At 43.4% G+C, this 12,628-nt stretch overlaps 1 protein-coding gene across 2 annotated transcripts in view; it reads left to right on the top strand.

Annotated features, from left to right (window-relative positions):
* LOC122797194 (SREBF chaperone) overlaps positions 1-12,628 on the top strand; it is a 2,019,897-nt gene that overhangs the window by 1,129,362 nt on the left and 877,907 nt on the right. For both annotated transcript variants that reach the window (XM_044066018.1, XM_044066017.1), the window contains exon 14: positions 8,661-8,882. In XM_044066018.1, the coding sequence (XP_043921953.1) occupies positions 8,661-8,882 (222 nt within the window). The remainder of the gene's footprint in view (positions 1-8,660; positions 8,883-12,628) is intronic.

Genomic DNA, 12,628 nt, shown 5'->3' with positions numbered 1-12,628 from the left:
CACTGTCCTCTGCTTGAGCAAACAAATAAGGCAACTTGTAAAATCCTCTAAGGGCAACTTCAAAAAGAATTTAGCAACTGTAGCTCAGGATACCCATAAAGTATTCTTCAACTGTATTCATAACCTAAAAGGTAGGACCCAGACGTGTGCTGAACTAGCTGTTGATGGCATCACACACATTGATCGTGTGAAAATAGCTAACATATTAGCTGACAGGTTTGGTGATAATTTCACCTCCCCCATCCCCTCCAAACATTCATCAAAGCATTCCCATTTCATCTCCCCCACCTTGTATCTCCAAAGAGCAAGTAATTAATGCTCTCTCAAGGCCAAAAATACAGCCTCTATGGGACTGGATGGTATCCCAGGTTGTGTTTTAAATGGTCTAAAGCATGAGTTAGCAACTCCATTAGGTACTCTCTTCAACCACAGCCTGAGTACTGGTTTTCTCCCTGCTGAATGGAAAACAACAACCATCCCCCCTTCATAAAGCAACAGGCCCTGGGAACTACAAACCCATAAGCTTAACCAGCCTTATCTGTAAGGCCATGGAACACATCATCATGGACTTTATAAATAAGGATGTAGGTGATCTCCAAACCCTTGATCTGATGCAGTTTGGTTTTGTCAAAGGTAGATCATGCCTGTTAAACCTGGTTGACTTCTTTGGAAATGTCACCAGAGTCATAGACTAAGGCATATCTGTCCATACAGCCTACCTTGACTTAGCTAAGGCCTTCAACACGATTGCACATTCAGGCATCATTGATAAACTCTTCCAGTAGAGTATCAACCCTTATGTCATCAGGTAGGTTGCTAACTGGCTCACCGACAGATCACACTCAGTCAAAGTTGGGGACTTTCCTCAACCAGCAGACCTGTCACCAGCGGGGTTCCACAGGGGTCACTGCTGGGCCCCTTCTTGTTTGGAATATACTTCTCAGAAGTTCAGGCCAAAACAGAGGGACTGTGGCTGACTAAGCTTGCTGATAACTGCAAATTAGGTGCAATCATTGAATACCCAAACAGTATCAATATACTTCAAGAGAAACTTACACAAACAAATGATTGGTGCCAAACCCATGGACTCAAACGCAGTGCAAAAAATGCATTAGCATCCCCTTCAGTAAAAATGATATCCTTGCAGACTGTCATATAAATAATAATACCCTAACTAACAAACTAAGTAGTGAGAAACTTGGAATGCAAGTTAACTGTAGCCTAAACTTTGACCACCATGTGTCTGCTGTGGTAAGGAAGGCATTCTACATCGCACACCTCATTAGCAAAGGCATTCCAAATCAAGAATGAAAGAGGTCATAACACCCCTGTACTCGACCCTCATCAGGCCAATAATTGAGTACAGTGCTCCATTTGTTATGTACCTTATGAGGCACCTGGAGCAATTTGAGAAACCTCTGAGATTTCTAAATAAAGAAAATTCAGGGTCTACAGCATGTCATACATTGATAGACTGAAGTCACTGTCAGCGTACTCCGTAGCATGCAGACTACTTAGAGGAAACTTGTGCCTGGCCTGCAGAGCAATCTTGGCTCCAAACCTAATGGAAATGCTGTACATCTGCACATCAAATGGGACAAGGGTTACTCACCCCATGGACCTTAACCTGGCCTGCTACATAAATAGAACCTGCTGGAGAGACAGATATATCTCTCAGAGGTTGCCATTCCTCTGGAATAAGCTACCAGTTCATATCAAACAAAAGCCTCTCTATGACCCTATTTAAGTGTAGCCTGGATGACTGGATGGGAAGCCGTAAATTCCCTGTCAAGGATTTCACCTATGACCTTCCTAAATATGGGCAGTCATTGCTAACTAAGATCTCAAGTTTAGGCAAGATCCTTTATATTGGGCACACATTGCTAGGCTTATAAAGAATTCCAGTGCTTTAGCAGACAAGCTGAGCAGATCCATTCTCCTGTCTGTCTCATGAGTAGTCCCCTCAACCAGTCAGTGGCAACCATGATTTTCAGTCACTGGGTCGAACAACCTTGCTGCAGTCTCTTTGCCTCCCCTGTGAACACCAAATGCAGGATCTGTTTTGCCCTAATCTCCAGTAGGACCCATCACGGGATACTCTGAGTCACACTTGGCCACCCGGTGTCCATTGTGCCTTTCCACTCTCTCCCCTTATAACAAAGTTCATTCAGAAAGCAATCAGATGCAAGGCAGCAATTAGAATCACTGTTGCCTTTCAGTCAGATACAAGGCAACCGTGATTCTCATTACTTCCTTCTGGCTTCTTCAGGTATGGTTCCCCTTCCTTTGGGCCTTATCTGAAACATACTCCTTGGGTGCTGGACCCACTTGCAGATCTACTGTCTCACCCATCTGATCAACCTCATCAGGATGTAGAAGCCTTGAAGTTAACCTCTTGGTTCTTCCAATTCCAGTGATGGCCAGAGATGCCAGGCTTTCTGCAGTCTAGATCATGTGCATCCTTCTGCGCTGCGATCCTTCGGAATATCCTTCTGTGAGGCAACATTGGAGTACTAGTAGCTCGGTAATCTGTCCCAGCCATTGAGTTGGACATGAAAGACAACAAGGGATAAGAAAGCTATGTGCTTACCATAATGCTAGATCCATGTGCCATCTTTCGTCTGGCTCAACCTTCACTCCATGCATCCTCCTTACCTGTATTGTCATCTTGTGTGGTTCTCGACTGACTGCATTGGACCTGTCAAAAGGCTTGTCTGACATACAGTTTGGAACTATGCCCTAATGTTTTCTTGGTTCTTGCTGCTCTGTTTTATTGTTTTTTAGGAATGTATGTAGGATGCAAGTGGGCAACTTGGTCTGAGGTATTGCAAGGGTAGGATGACATTATGGATAGGGAGAAGAACCTGAGCCATGGATTAAAGGACCTGAAAAACATTGCCAATAACGGATCTGATAAGCTCATCCTTTGAACTGGACAGAAAAAAAACACAGCTGTAGCTTTTTGGCAATAAGATAACTTTCATTTTGCAATCATTTTTATCACAAAAGGATTTTGCAGACTTGATTTTGTCATTCAGTCATTGAATGCCCATATTCAGTTCTTCCAGAAATCATCTGATTTTCATTAAAATATGTCAGACATCCAGCCCAGTATTATTAAAAAGGTTCGGACAATCATTAAATAAAGATGACTTTTCATCAATGTCATTCAGAAACTTAGCTATTTGGAGATCCTTAGGCACAGTATGTTTCTTGATATATTCACAGAAATAATCATTATCAAACATAAATGATTTACATTTCGAATTTTTATTTTCTCAGCTGTTTGACCAACACTGGGAACATTATTTTCAGGTGCACTAGAATTAACCTGAGATATGAAGTGCTGTGTGATCCCATGTTGAAAAACGGTTACTAAAACGTTTAAAAAAAAACTTTGCCAAGTTCATTTCACATTTAGTAATCATTTGCAGTAAAATATTAGAGCTGTTAAAGGATAAGGCAGAATTGTCAATAGACTTTTCCGAAGTGCATTAAAACAACATTGGTAGAAAACAAGTCTTGTGAGACAAAACCTTCATAATCCATTCATAATAGTTCATTCATTCATTTATCTGCTACAAGTTGAGATTCTTGTAATTTAATCAAAGCTTAATTATTTTTTTTTCCCAAAAAGCCAGAAAGCACATCTGGTATTTTTTGAATGTTAATGTTTCAGTTTCTAAAGGATTCATTTGCTTCATACTTTACTGTCCATAATTCACAAAATAAAGACACCATAATGCAAGTAGTATAAAAACTAAAATAATGTAAAAAAAAAAAAAAAAAAACACTTAATGGAAATATTATTGTAATATAAGGCCTTTCTTCTATTTTTATCCAGACTTAATCAGATAAAACTTGTTCACAAATGTTCTCAAGTTAGAGAAAACAAAATGCGTTATATGATCAAGTGGACATCCAATAAGAATCCATTTAATTAATTAAACTTATAATGATTCAAGAAGAGTTTCTTAAAAACATTTGCTAACCAGTACTGCTCCCACGTGGTAATAGAATAAAAGACTAGCAACAATCAAAGTAGTTAACACTGCAAGTTCTTACACAGAAAATATGATTTTTGTGTCTTTTGGCTTTTCCCGGTTAGGGGTCGCCACAGCGGAACTCTGGTCCGCTAATGATTGGCAGTTGATTTTTACGTACCGGCTTGCCAGGCCTGATGCACAACCTTCAACGAAGGTATGCCCATTCACTCATGTCTCCACGCAGAAGACGCTGTAGCTGAGAATCGAACCGGACAGCGTCTTACTGTGAGGCGACAAATATGATAATATAAATAAATTACTAGTGATGCTGTGACCTGAGAAAGCTAATGTAAAGCTTTCAGTTTTATAGCATTTGGTCCTGTGATTCGACATTATATTTGGAGAAGAACCTAATATGTTTTAGCAGTATTGACCACTTCCCTATTTGTGTAGATATGTTTGATATTGTGTTGGATTACATTTTGCTACCTTAATGGAGAGAAGTATATTCACACCGAACATTAGTGTTTAGCAGACCACTGGAACTGTGAATGCAAAGGTGTAAATAAATGCATCCGAAGTAGTTTACTTCATTTGGTTTTCAACATGTGGGTATTCAGATCTGAATTGGATCCAAGACGGCCGCATCACCAGCATCTGATCCGAGCTCCTCCACTTACCCACAATGCCCCTCTGTCTCCTTCCTTCCCTCAGAACTCATCTACCACTGAAAAGCTACTCATCGTGATCGCTGAGCTCCAGGCATCTTTTGTGGGTAAGTGACATTTTTTTGTCCGTTAGTGTTAGATTAGGATTCCCTATCTCCCTTTTCAACCTCCCCTACCTTGCGTTAGTTGTCAGTTGTCAAAAAAAAAGAAAAAAGAAACAGTTTTGTGGTGTAGTGTTGTCCCTTCCTTGGCCTTCCTCCACCCCTTTAGTTAGTGAGCGTGTGTGTGTGTGGGTTTGTGTGTGTGCTGGGCTTATTTGCAGACATAGCGGACAACCCCAAGCCTGTCTTTAGAAAATGCACAGAGTGTGGCCATAAGCTCTCTCCAGCGGATGGCCACACTTTGTGTGTAGTGTGTTTAGGAGTGGCCCACCTGGATACACCCTGCTGTATTTGCGCGGGCTTCAACCCTAGAGCTCTCAAGGATAGGAGGGCTAAACTTATGATGAAGGGACTTCTGCCTGCTTCGGGGACAGCTTTCCCCACTACTGCTTCTATAACTCCCTACCACTGTGTCTACCCTTTCCCAGGCCTCTGGGACTCAGCCTCCCGTCTTGAGGCCTGCGGATGGGGATAAGTGTCTTAAGGACAGACCTAGGAAGCAGTCCCCGGACCACTCAGCTCCGTTTGCCCAGGTTTTCTCTGGAGCCGGAGGTATCTAGGCCATCATCCAGAGCCTCCCCTCACCGGCACTTCATCATCACGTTCCACCTGCAGCTTGAGTGAGTCAGAGATGGGCAGGATGATGCAGAAGTTCATCCGCCCCCACATCCAGATGGGAGTCTTGCCAGCCTCCTCTCCCTCCAGAGCGGGGAGATCACAGCCCTTCTTTACCCCCATAGCTCCTTGACCGATATGACCCCTTGGTTTTGGAGTCTTTGGATCTGAGAGTTCTCAGGGTCGGCGCCGATGGTACCTTGTGCCTCAACGCCAGCCATTGCCTTGAGCTTGTCGGATTCGACTGCGCCAGATCTCAGCTGTTGGGGCCGTAGCCTTGGCGCCGGATCCAAGGGGGTTCCGTCAGCTCCGAGTTTGTCAGAGCGCATTCTCCCCCTTGGTATTTCGGCTCCTACAGGCTCGGCCGACTCTCCTGTCAGGTCCGAGGGGAGCGGCTCCCTTACTTGTTCCCAGGAAGTACGCTCCCCTTCAGCATTTCACATGGTGGAGAGGGTCCTTTCGAGTGGGTCGAGACCCCTGACCATTTCCTCTTTGGAATCCGCCCCAACTCCCTCGGTTCTGGGTATCGCTTCGACCTTCCTTTCGTCTCAGGGACAGACCGTGCTTGCTTTGTCTTAGGAAGCAGCCAGCAGTTTGTGAGTCCCCCCCAGAGAGTCCCACTGAGGAGGTTCCTTGCAAGCAACCGTGTAAAACAAGGCACTTGGACTCCTCCCCATAGTCCCTTATGGATGACACTGACTTAGAGGAACGGGAAGGTTCCCCCAGGTCACCCCCTCGAGGATGTCTCCTTTGGAGACATCATGGAACTTTTACACCAAAGAAAGGTGGTGGTCCGCCCAAAAACCAACCTCGGATGAAAGTGTTCCTAGTAGAGGTATTTGGCAAGTACCCCTCTACCTCCTGGGTGTCCCTCCCTGCAGATCCACTGGTGGACCTAATCACCTGTAGAGCATGGAAGGAACTGGACACCATGGAGCCTCTTCCAAAAAGGCCAGACAAAATTCTTAGCCCCCCCCTACCGGACAGGACCAGCTGGAGTAAGGGGTCCCCAGTAGACACTATGGTGGTGGCAGCTGCCATCAAGAAAGAGTTTGCGCAGGAGAGTGCTACGGTCCATCCTCCTGACAGGGAGTCGCAGACGATGGATCGTTTGGGGAAGCGAAGCTATGCTTCAGCAACATTCACCACAGGGGTGCTGAATTACATGGTGCACGTCATCTGGCTACAGCGTGACTTAGTCAAGGAAGTCGCTGAGTTGCCCCTAGAGTCCACGTCGGCAGGGGGCAAGAAGATGTTCTCTGCACACATGGCCACTCTGAAAGCAGTTGCGAATACGTCATGTGCCTGTTTTCCCATGCCACGGAAGGAGCTGCCAGGGTGGCCAGGTCTGGCGCTGCTATTAGGTGCCACGCCTGGCTCCGGCTTTGTCAGTTCTTGGAACTCTTTAAGGTGTCATTTGCTAAAGCCCCCTATGATGGTTCTTCCCTGTTTGTGAAGTCCGTGCGAGAGACTCTAGTCCAGAGTGAGAAGGATAGGAAGACACAGTCTGCCATCGGGATCCGATCCTAAGCCTAAGTGGCTTTGAAACTAATATTAACCAATCAATCAATCTTCCTGTTTTCTTTCCAAATTTCCAAAACAGGGGTGAGTACAAGTTACATTTGCTGGATGTACATAGACAACTGAGGTTTTATTTACACAGAACAAAATATTTCCGTAAATCAGACCAACTATTTGTGTCCTATTCCAAACCATTCGTGGGCAAACCTATTTCTAAAGTCACCATTGCTCGCTGGATCTCCCAATGTATTATCTGGGCATATTCTGATAAAGGTCTTTCTCCCCTGGATCAGAGTAAAGTCCATTCCACCAGGTCTGTGGTTACTTCAGTGGCCTTTTGGTCTAGTGTCTCGCTGGATGACATTTGTTCTGCAGCTACTTGGTCCTCATCTCATACCTTTATATCTCATTACAAGTTGGACATTATATCCAGGAATAGGGAATCCTTTGGCTCCGGGGTCCTCTGAAATATTCTTCCATGAGGGCCACCCAGATGTTGGTAGCTGGGGACTCTGTCCCACAGGTTGAAGATCAAATGAAGTAAACTACTTCAGATAAAGAAGTTATATACTCACCATAATGTTCCATCTGAGTAGTTGTACTTCATTTGTCTTCAACCACCCCTTCCCCCTGACCTTATCATTATTGTCCTATCCTGGTGTACGGGAGAGGTGCACGCTGGTGGCTGTCCTGGCTATGCTTGGCCTAGCTTTGTGGGAGCCTTTAGTGGTAAGGTCCTTTTTCTGGGTCGGGCTTATGTTTTCTGATACAGCAAACTCTATCTGAGGGAAGGAAGGAGACAGAGGGGCATTATGGGTGAGGGGAGGAGCTTGGAGCTCAGATCAGATGCTGGTGATACAGCCGTCTCGGTTCCAATTCAGATCCGAATACCCCAGGTTGAAGATAAATGAAGTACAACTACTCAGATGGAACGTTATGGAGAGTACATAACTTCTTTTTTTCCAGCATTAGAGCATTTCATATGCTCAGAGAATTGGAGAGCTGCCTTGATGGTAATTGTTTTTATAAAAGCCTTGTTCTTCACATTGGAGCCTGGAGAAGCATATTTTGGGAAGTTTGTGGACTTATTATTAGCAGAGAGTGGTTCAGGTATTCACAACAGATTGAGGTTATTCTTGGGTAATAACATAAAATATTTTCTTGAAAAGCTGGTAAGCAGACAGAACCAACTTTATGACTAAAGCTTAATGACAGAAAGAGAAATGCAAATATGTGGTGCACACAAATAAGGCGTCATGCAGTAAATGTTAGAAAACATTAAACTGTTGGAATTATGGTTGTTGCAGCATCTGCCTGTAAGAATTTTTTATTTGGAGAGGAATAGTGCTTGAAACAGAGATTTTACGTTTTTCTATTCTTGATGGTATTTGACTGCAATAGACTAGTTGCTGTTTCTACAGTCAGACAATTTACTGTTGTGAAATCCCTTGTATAGTACATATGTGATGATAGGTTCCTACTAATTTTACTGTAACTGTATAGTGTCTTGAGCCTGTTTGAGCATAATCTTTTGCTTTTTGTCCAGACCAAAGGCAGATGTTGAATTACAAAGCTGTCTTTACATCAGCCTAAAAAGACAGAAACAGGGAAACAAGATGTATTTGAGAACCAAATAACAGACTTTGGTGCTAATCTTACACACTAAAACAGTCTCAAAAACATACATTTTTATATATTTTTTTAATTAGGTACATCAGTATTCTCCCTGCAATTCCTGTTACATTTCACCTGAGTGCACTGGAAGCACTGGAGGCTCGACATCCACAGGAGACAAAGCGTTATGAAAACCTCTCACCCCGTTACTCTGAGAAAATAGAAGGATCTGACTGGAACGAGGCTCTGGGACCAGATAAACAAGATAGATCAGCAGTACCAAAGAACCAAAAACATGTAGACATCACTCTTTACAAGTAACGTGTATTTACTTTTGTAGTTATAACAGTTAATGAGGCTGGGTCTTTTATCTGTGAGTTTTGGGATTCATTGATTACTTCAGTGATTTGGTAGTATTTAAGTTGGTTAGATATGCATAAATTGAGATGTGTTTTTATTTTAGCATCATATTACTGTGAACAGATAAATGCCCAAAATATGATCAGAGAGTGTCATGTAATGTGGTAGTGTGAGTGTATTTAAAAAAATGGTGGATTCTTCACTGTAAATTTTATAACATCATACACCAATGCACATGGAACACATACATAAATGCATGGAACTAGCCATACCCAACAGAACCAAGATGGTCTCCTCCAAAAAAGGAAACCAGTCTGGTGGTCCCTTTCCATTAATAACATCTAAAACAGAAGGAGGAAACTGTTGCAGAAAAAGGTAAAGTCCCAAGACTAGAAAAAATTCCCTTATTAGCTTCAACAAAAAGTTGAGATCCCTCATCAAAACCTCTAAGCCAGCTATGAAGGCAGAATTGCGTCAGACACTAAAAACAACCGCAAAGCCTTCTATAGTTATATCAAGAATCTCCACGGCAATACCCAGATTTGCTCTGTGCTACTGCACAATGGTACCTCCTATACTGAGCCAACAGATCTTGCCAACATACTGGCTGACAGATTCAGTGCCAACTTTACCCCCCCCAAAAGCGCCAATCACAATACCGGAAGAATGCCAGGCACCCAGCATAACTGCAGCACAGGTTAAAGCTGCATTGTCCAAGGCCAGGAATACAGCTTCCATGGGACCCGACAATATCCCTGGCTGTGTTCTGCATGAATTACAAAGTGAACTGGCACCACATCTGTGTGCCCTGTTCACTCACAGGCTCACCTCAGGCTTTGTCCCTACCGAATGGCACACTGCTACAGTCATCCCTCTCCATAAAGGGGGAGCAACTACAGACCCTGGGAATTATCTCCCCATTAGCCTGAAGAGTCTGATATGTAAGGCTATGGAGTGCATCATCATGGACCTAATTAACAAGGATATAGGGAATCTCCATCCTCTAGATCCCATGCAATTTGGTTTTGTGAAAGGTAGATCATGCCTGCTCAACCTAGTCGACTTCTTTGAGTCAGTCACCAGAGCTGTGGATGAGGGTAAGGCAGTTCATACAGCCTACCTCAATCTGGCCAAGGCCTTTGATACCATTCCTCACTCAGGAATTATTGATAAACTCACCAAACTAGGCATCAACCCCTATATCACTAGATGAGTTGCAAATTGGCTCACAGAACTCACAGTGTGAAAGTAGTGGACTCCAAGTCAGACTGCTGACCACTTACGAGTGGTGTCCCACAGGGATCGGTCCTGCAGCCTCTCCTGTTTGGCATCTACTTCTTAGAAGTCCAGGCCAACATGGAGAGACTCTGGCTGACCACGTTCATAGATGACTGCAAGCTGGGAGCCATCATTAACTCCCCAACTAATGCAGACATGCTACAGAAGGGCCTCACTGAGACCAATGACTGCTGACAAAACCATGGCTGTAAGCTTAATGCCAAAAAATGCGTTATCATCCCCTTTGGGAAAAATTCAGCTCCCACTAATTACCACATCGATGGGAGCCCATGGAACACTGAAGGCATTATAAGAGACCTGGGGAACACAGGTTGACAGCAGCCTCTCCTTCGACCACCACATTGCCACTGTGGTCGGAAAGTCTTTCTGTGTGGCACATCTCATTACCAAGGGTTTTGCATCCCGGAAGAAAGAAGTCATCATCTCTCTCTACTCTTCCCTCATTAGATCTGTCATTGAGTATAATGCCCCATTTGACATGTACTTCACTAGACACCTGCAACAGCTGGAGAGGCCACAGAAGTACCTCATGAAGAGGATCCTAGGCCTTAAACACACATCCTACATGGACAGACTCAAAAAACTCCAGCTATTCTCCGCCTCATATCATCTACTAAGAGGTGATCTCTGCTTGGCTTACAAAGCCATGTCTGACCCAGCTCTGTTGGAAATGCTACATCTAAAGAAATCCCAATCCTTCTGCTCCACACAGTCCTGAGACCTCAACCTCATTACCACAATCAACAGAACGTGCTGGAGGGACAGGTTCATAACCCAGAGACTGCCCATGATATGGAATAGACTTCCCATGCATGTCAAGCAGAGCACCTCACTGGCCCTCTTCAAGAGAAATCTTGATGAGTGGATGGGAAATAGAAAGTTCACCCCGGGGATCACTCCAGTGGCTCTACTTGATAGGGGCACTGGGAACTAATGTTGGCAGTACAATGCCAGGGCACCTCTATGGGCTAGGCTTGTAAAGGTTCCAGGGCCATTAGCCTAATACACACCTATGAACCTATGTGGTCTTCGTCTGGGTCATATCCATTCCTTTCAGATAGAGTAATTTTTTAGCAGTCCCATCAACTAACATTGTAGAATTAAAAAAAGGAAATGCATATTTCAGCTGTGCTTTCAATGTTCATCATGGCATATTTGATAATATTTACATTACAGGGCCAGTGTTTATATCCTTTGTATTCTTCTTTCATTAGTGATTTTTATCAGTCATCTGGTGCATACTTTCTACCACTCAGATATGTGAGTGACCTGTATAGGATTGTTATGATACTGATCTGAAAATACTACTGTAGACACTGACTGGGTGCACAAGTCATTAACTGATAATGTAATCTGGTGGTTATTTTATTTTTGAGAAAGGTATATAGTTATCAACTTCTAAAACTGCGGTGGTGGTGCTGCGGTAGCATTGTCACCTCACAGTAAGACGTCCTGTTCGATTCTCAGCTAGAGCATCTTCTGTGTGGAGACATGCGCGAATGGGCGTACTTTCGTTGAAGGTTGTGTGTCAGGGCCAGCAACTCGGCATGTAAAAATCTACTGCCAATCATTAGCAGACCGGTGTTCTGATGTGGCGACCCCTAACCGGGAAAAGCCGAAAGACACAACAACAACATATAGCTATCAACTTCTGTACCAGTTGTGGATCAAAGTACATGTTCTTCACATTGATCACTGCTGCAGTAGCCTTAGCTATCTATATGAGTTGTATCCTGCATAGGATATAACAGATGGTCAGCTTCTAAAGTTTTAGGACACCTTCCAAGCACCCAAACTATTAATTAGCTGGAGCTGATATGACTAAAAAGGCATGTTTGAGTGCCAAGCCCTTCAGAGCTTTCCTGCAACCAGAGAGTATGCAAGGGGTGATAGAGTCTTGTCGGTCCTGCAAGAGAAGACAGCGAAGACCTCCTTGTTTTGTCATAATTCTGTGCCCATCCCTGGGGAAGCTGTATACTACTGGACCCTTTTTTCCTGTAAAAAAAAAAAAAAAAACAGAAAACTAAACGTGTATCTACTCCTCCTCAAATTTCCTTAGACAGGAGTAGTTTACTGGGTCTGCCTCGGAGTTTAATTCCAGCTGTTGATCCTTCTTATAAGGTTGTTTCTGGTGAAAGAAAGAGGGATACCTCTTTTATTTATTTTATTTTTATTTATTTATTGACATTTGATTACTGTGGAAGTCTGACTGGGTAGCAGTCCATTTTCAGCGGTCGTCCAGGTAGAAAAGTTGAAAGTTATTACGTAACATTCTAAGAACAAAAAATTTACAATCTTTAAAAATAAAACAAAAACTTTTGCAGTTTAAGTAATTATAACAAATTAGACATAATATAAAAAACATTGGTTAAGAATCAATACAAGGTATATGGCAATCATTTAA

The sequence above is a fragment of the Protopterus annectens genome, chromosome 3.part0 (assembly GCF_019279795.1).
Source record: "Protopterus annectens isolate FY-2018-M chromosome 3.part0, PAN1.0, whole genome shotgun sequence".
NCBI classification, from domain to species: Eukaryota; Metazoa; Chordata; order Ceratodontiformes; family Protopteridae; genus Protopterus; species Protopterus annectens.
This window is presented reverse-complemented; position numbering and strand designations above follow the sequence as displayed.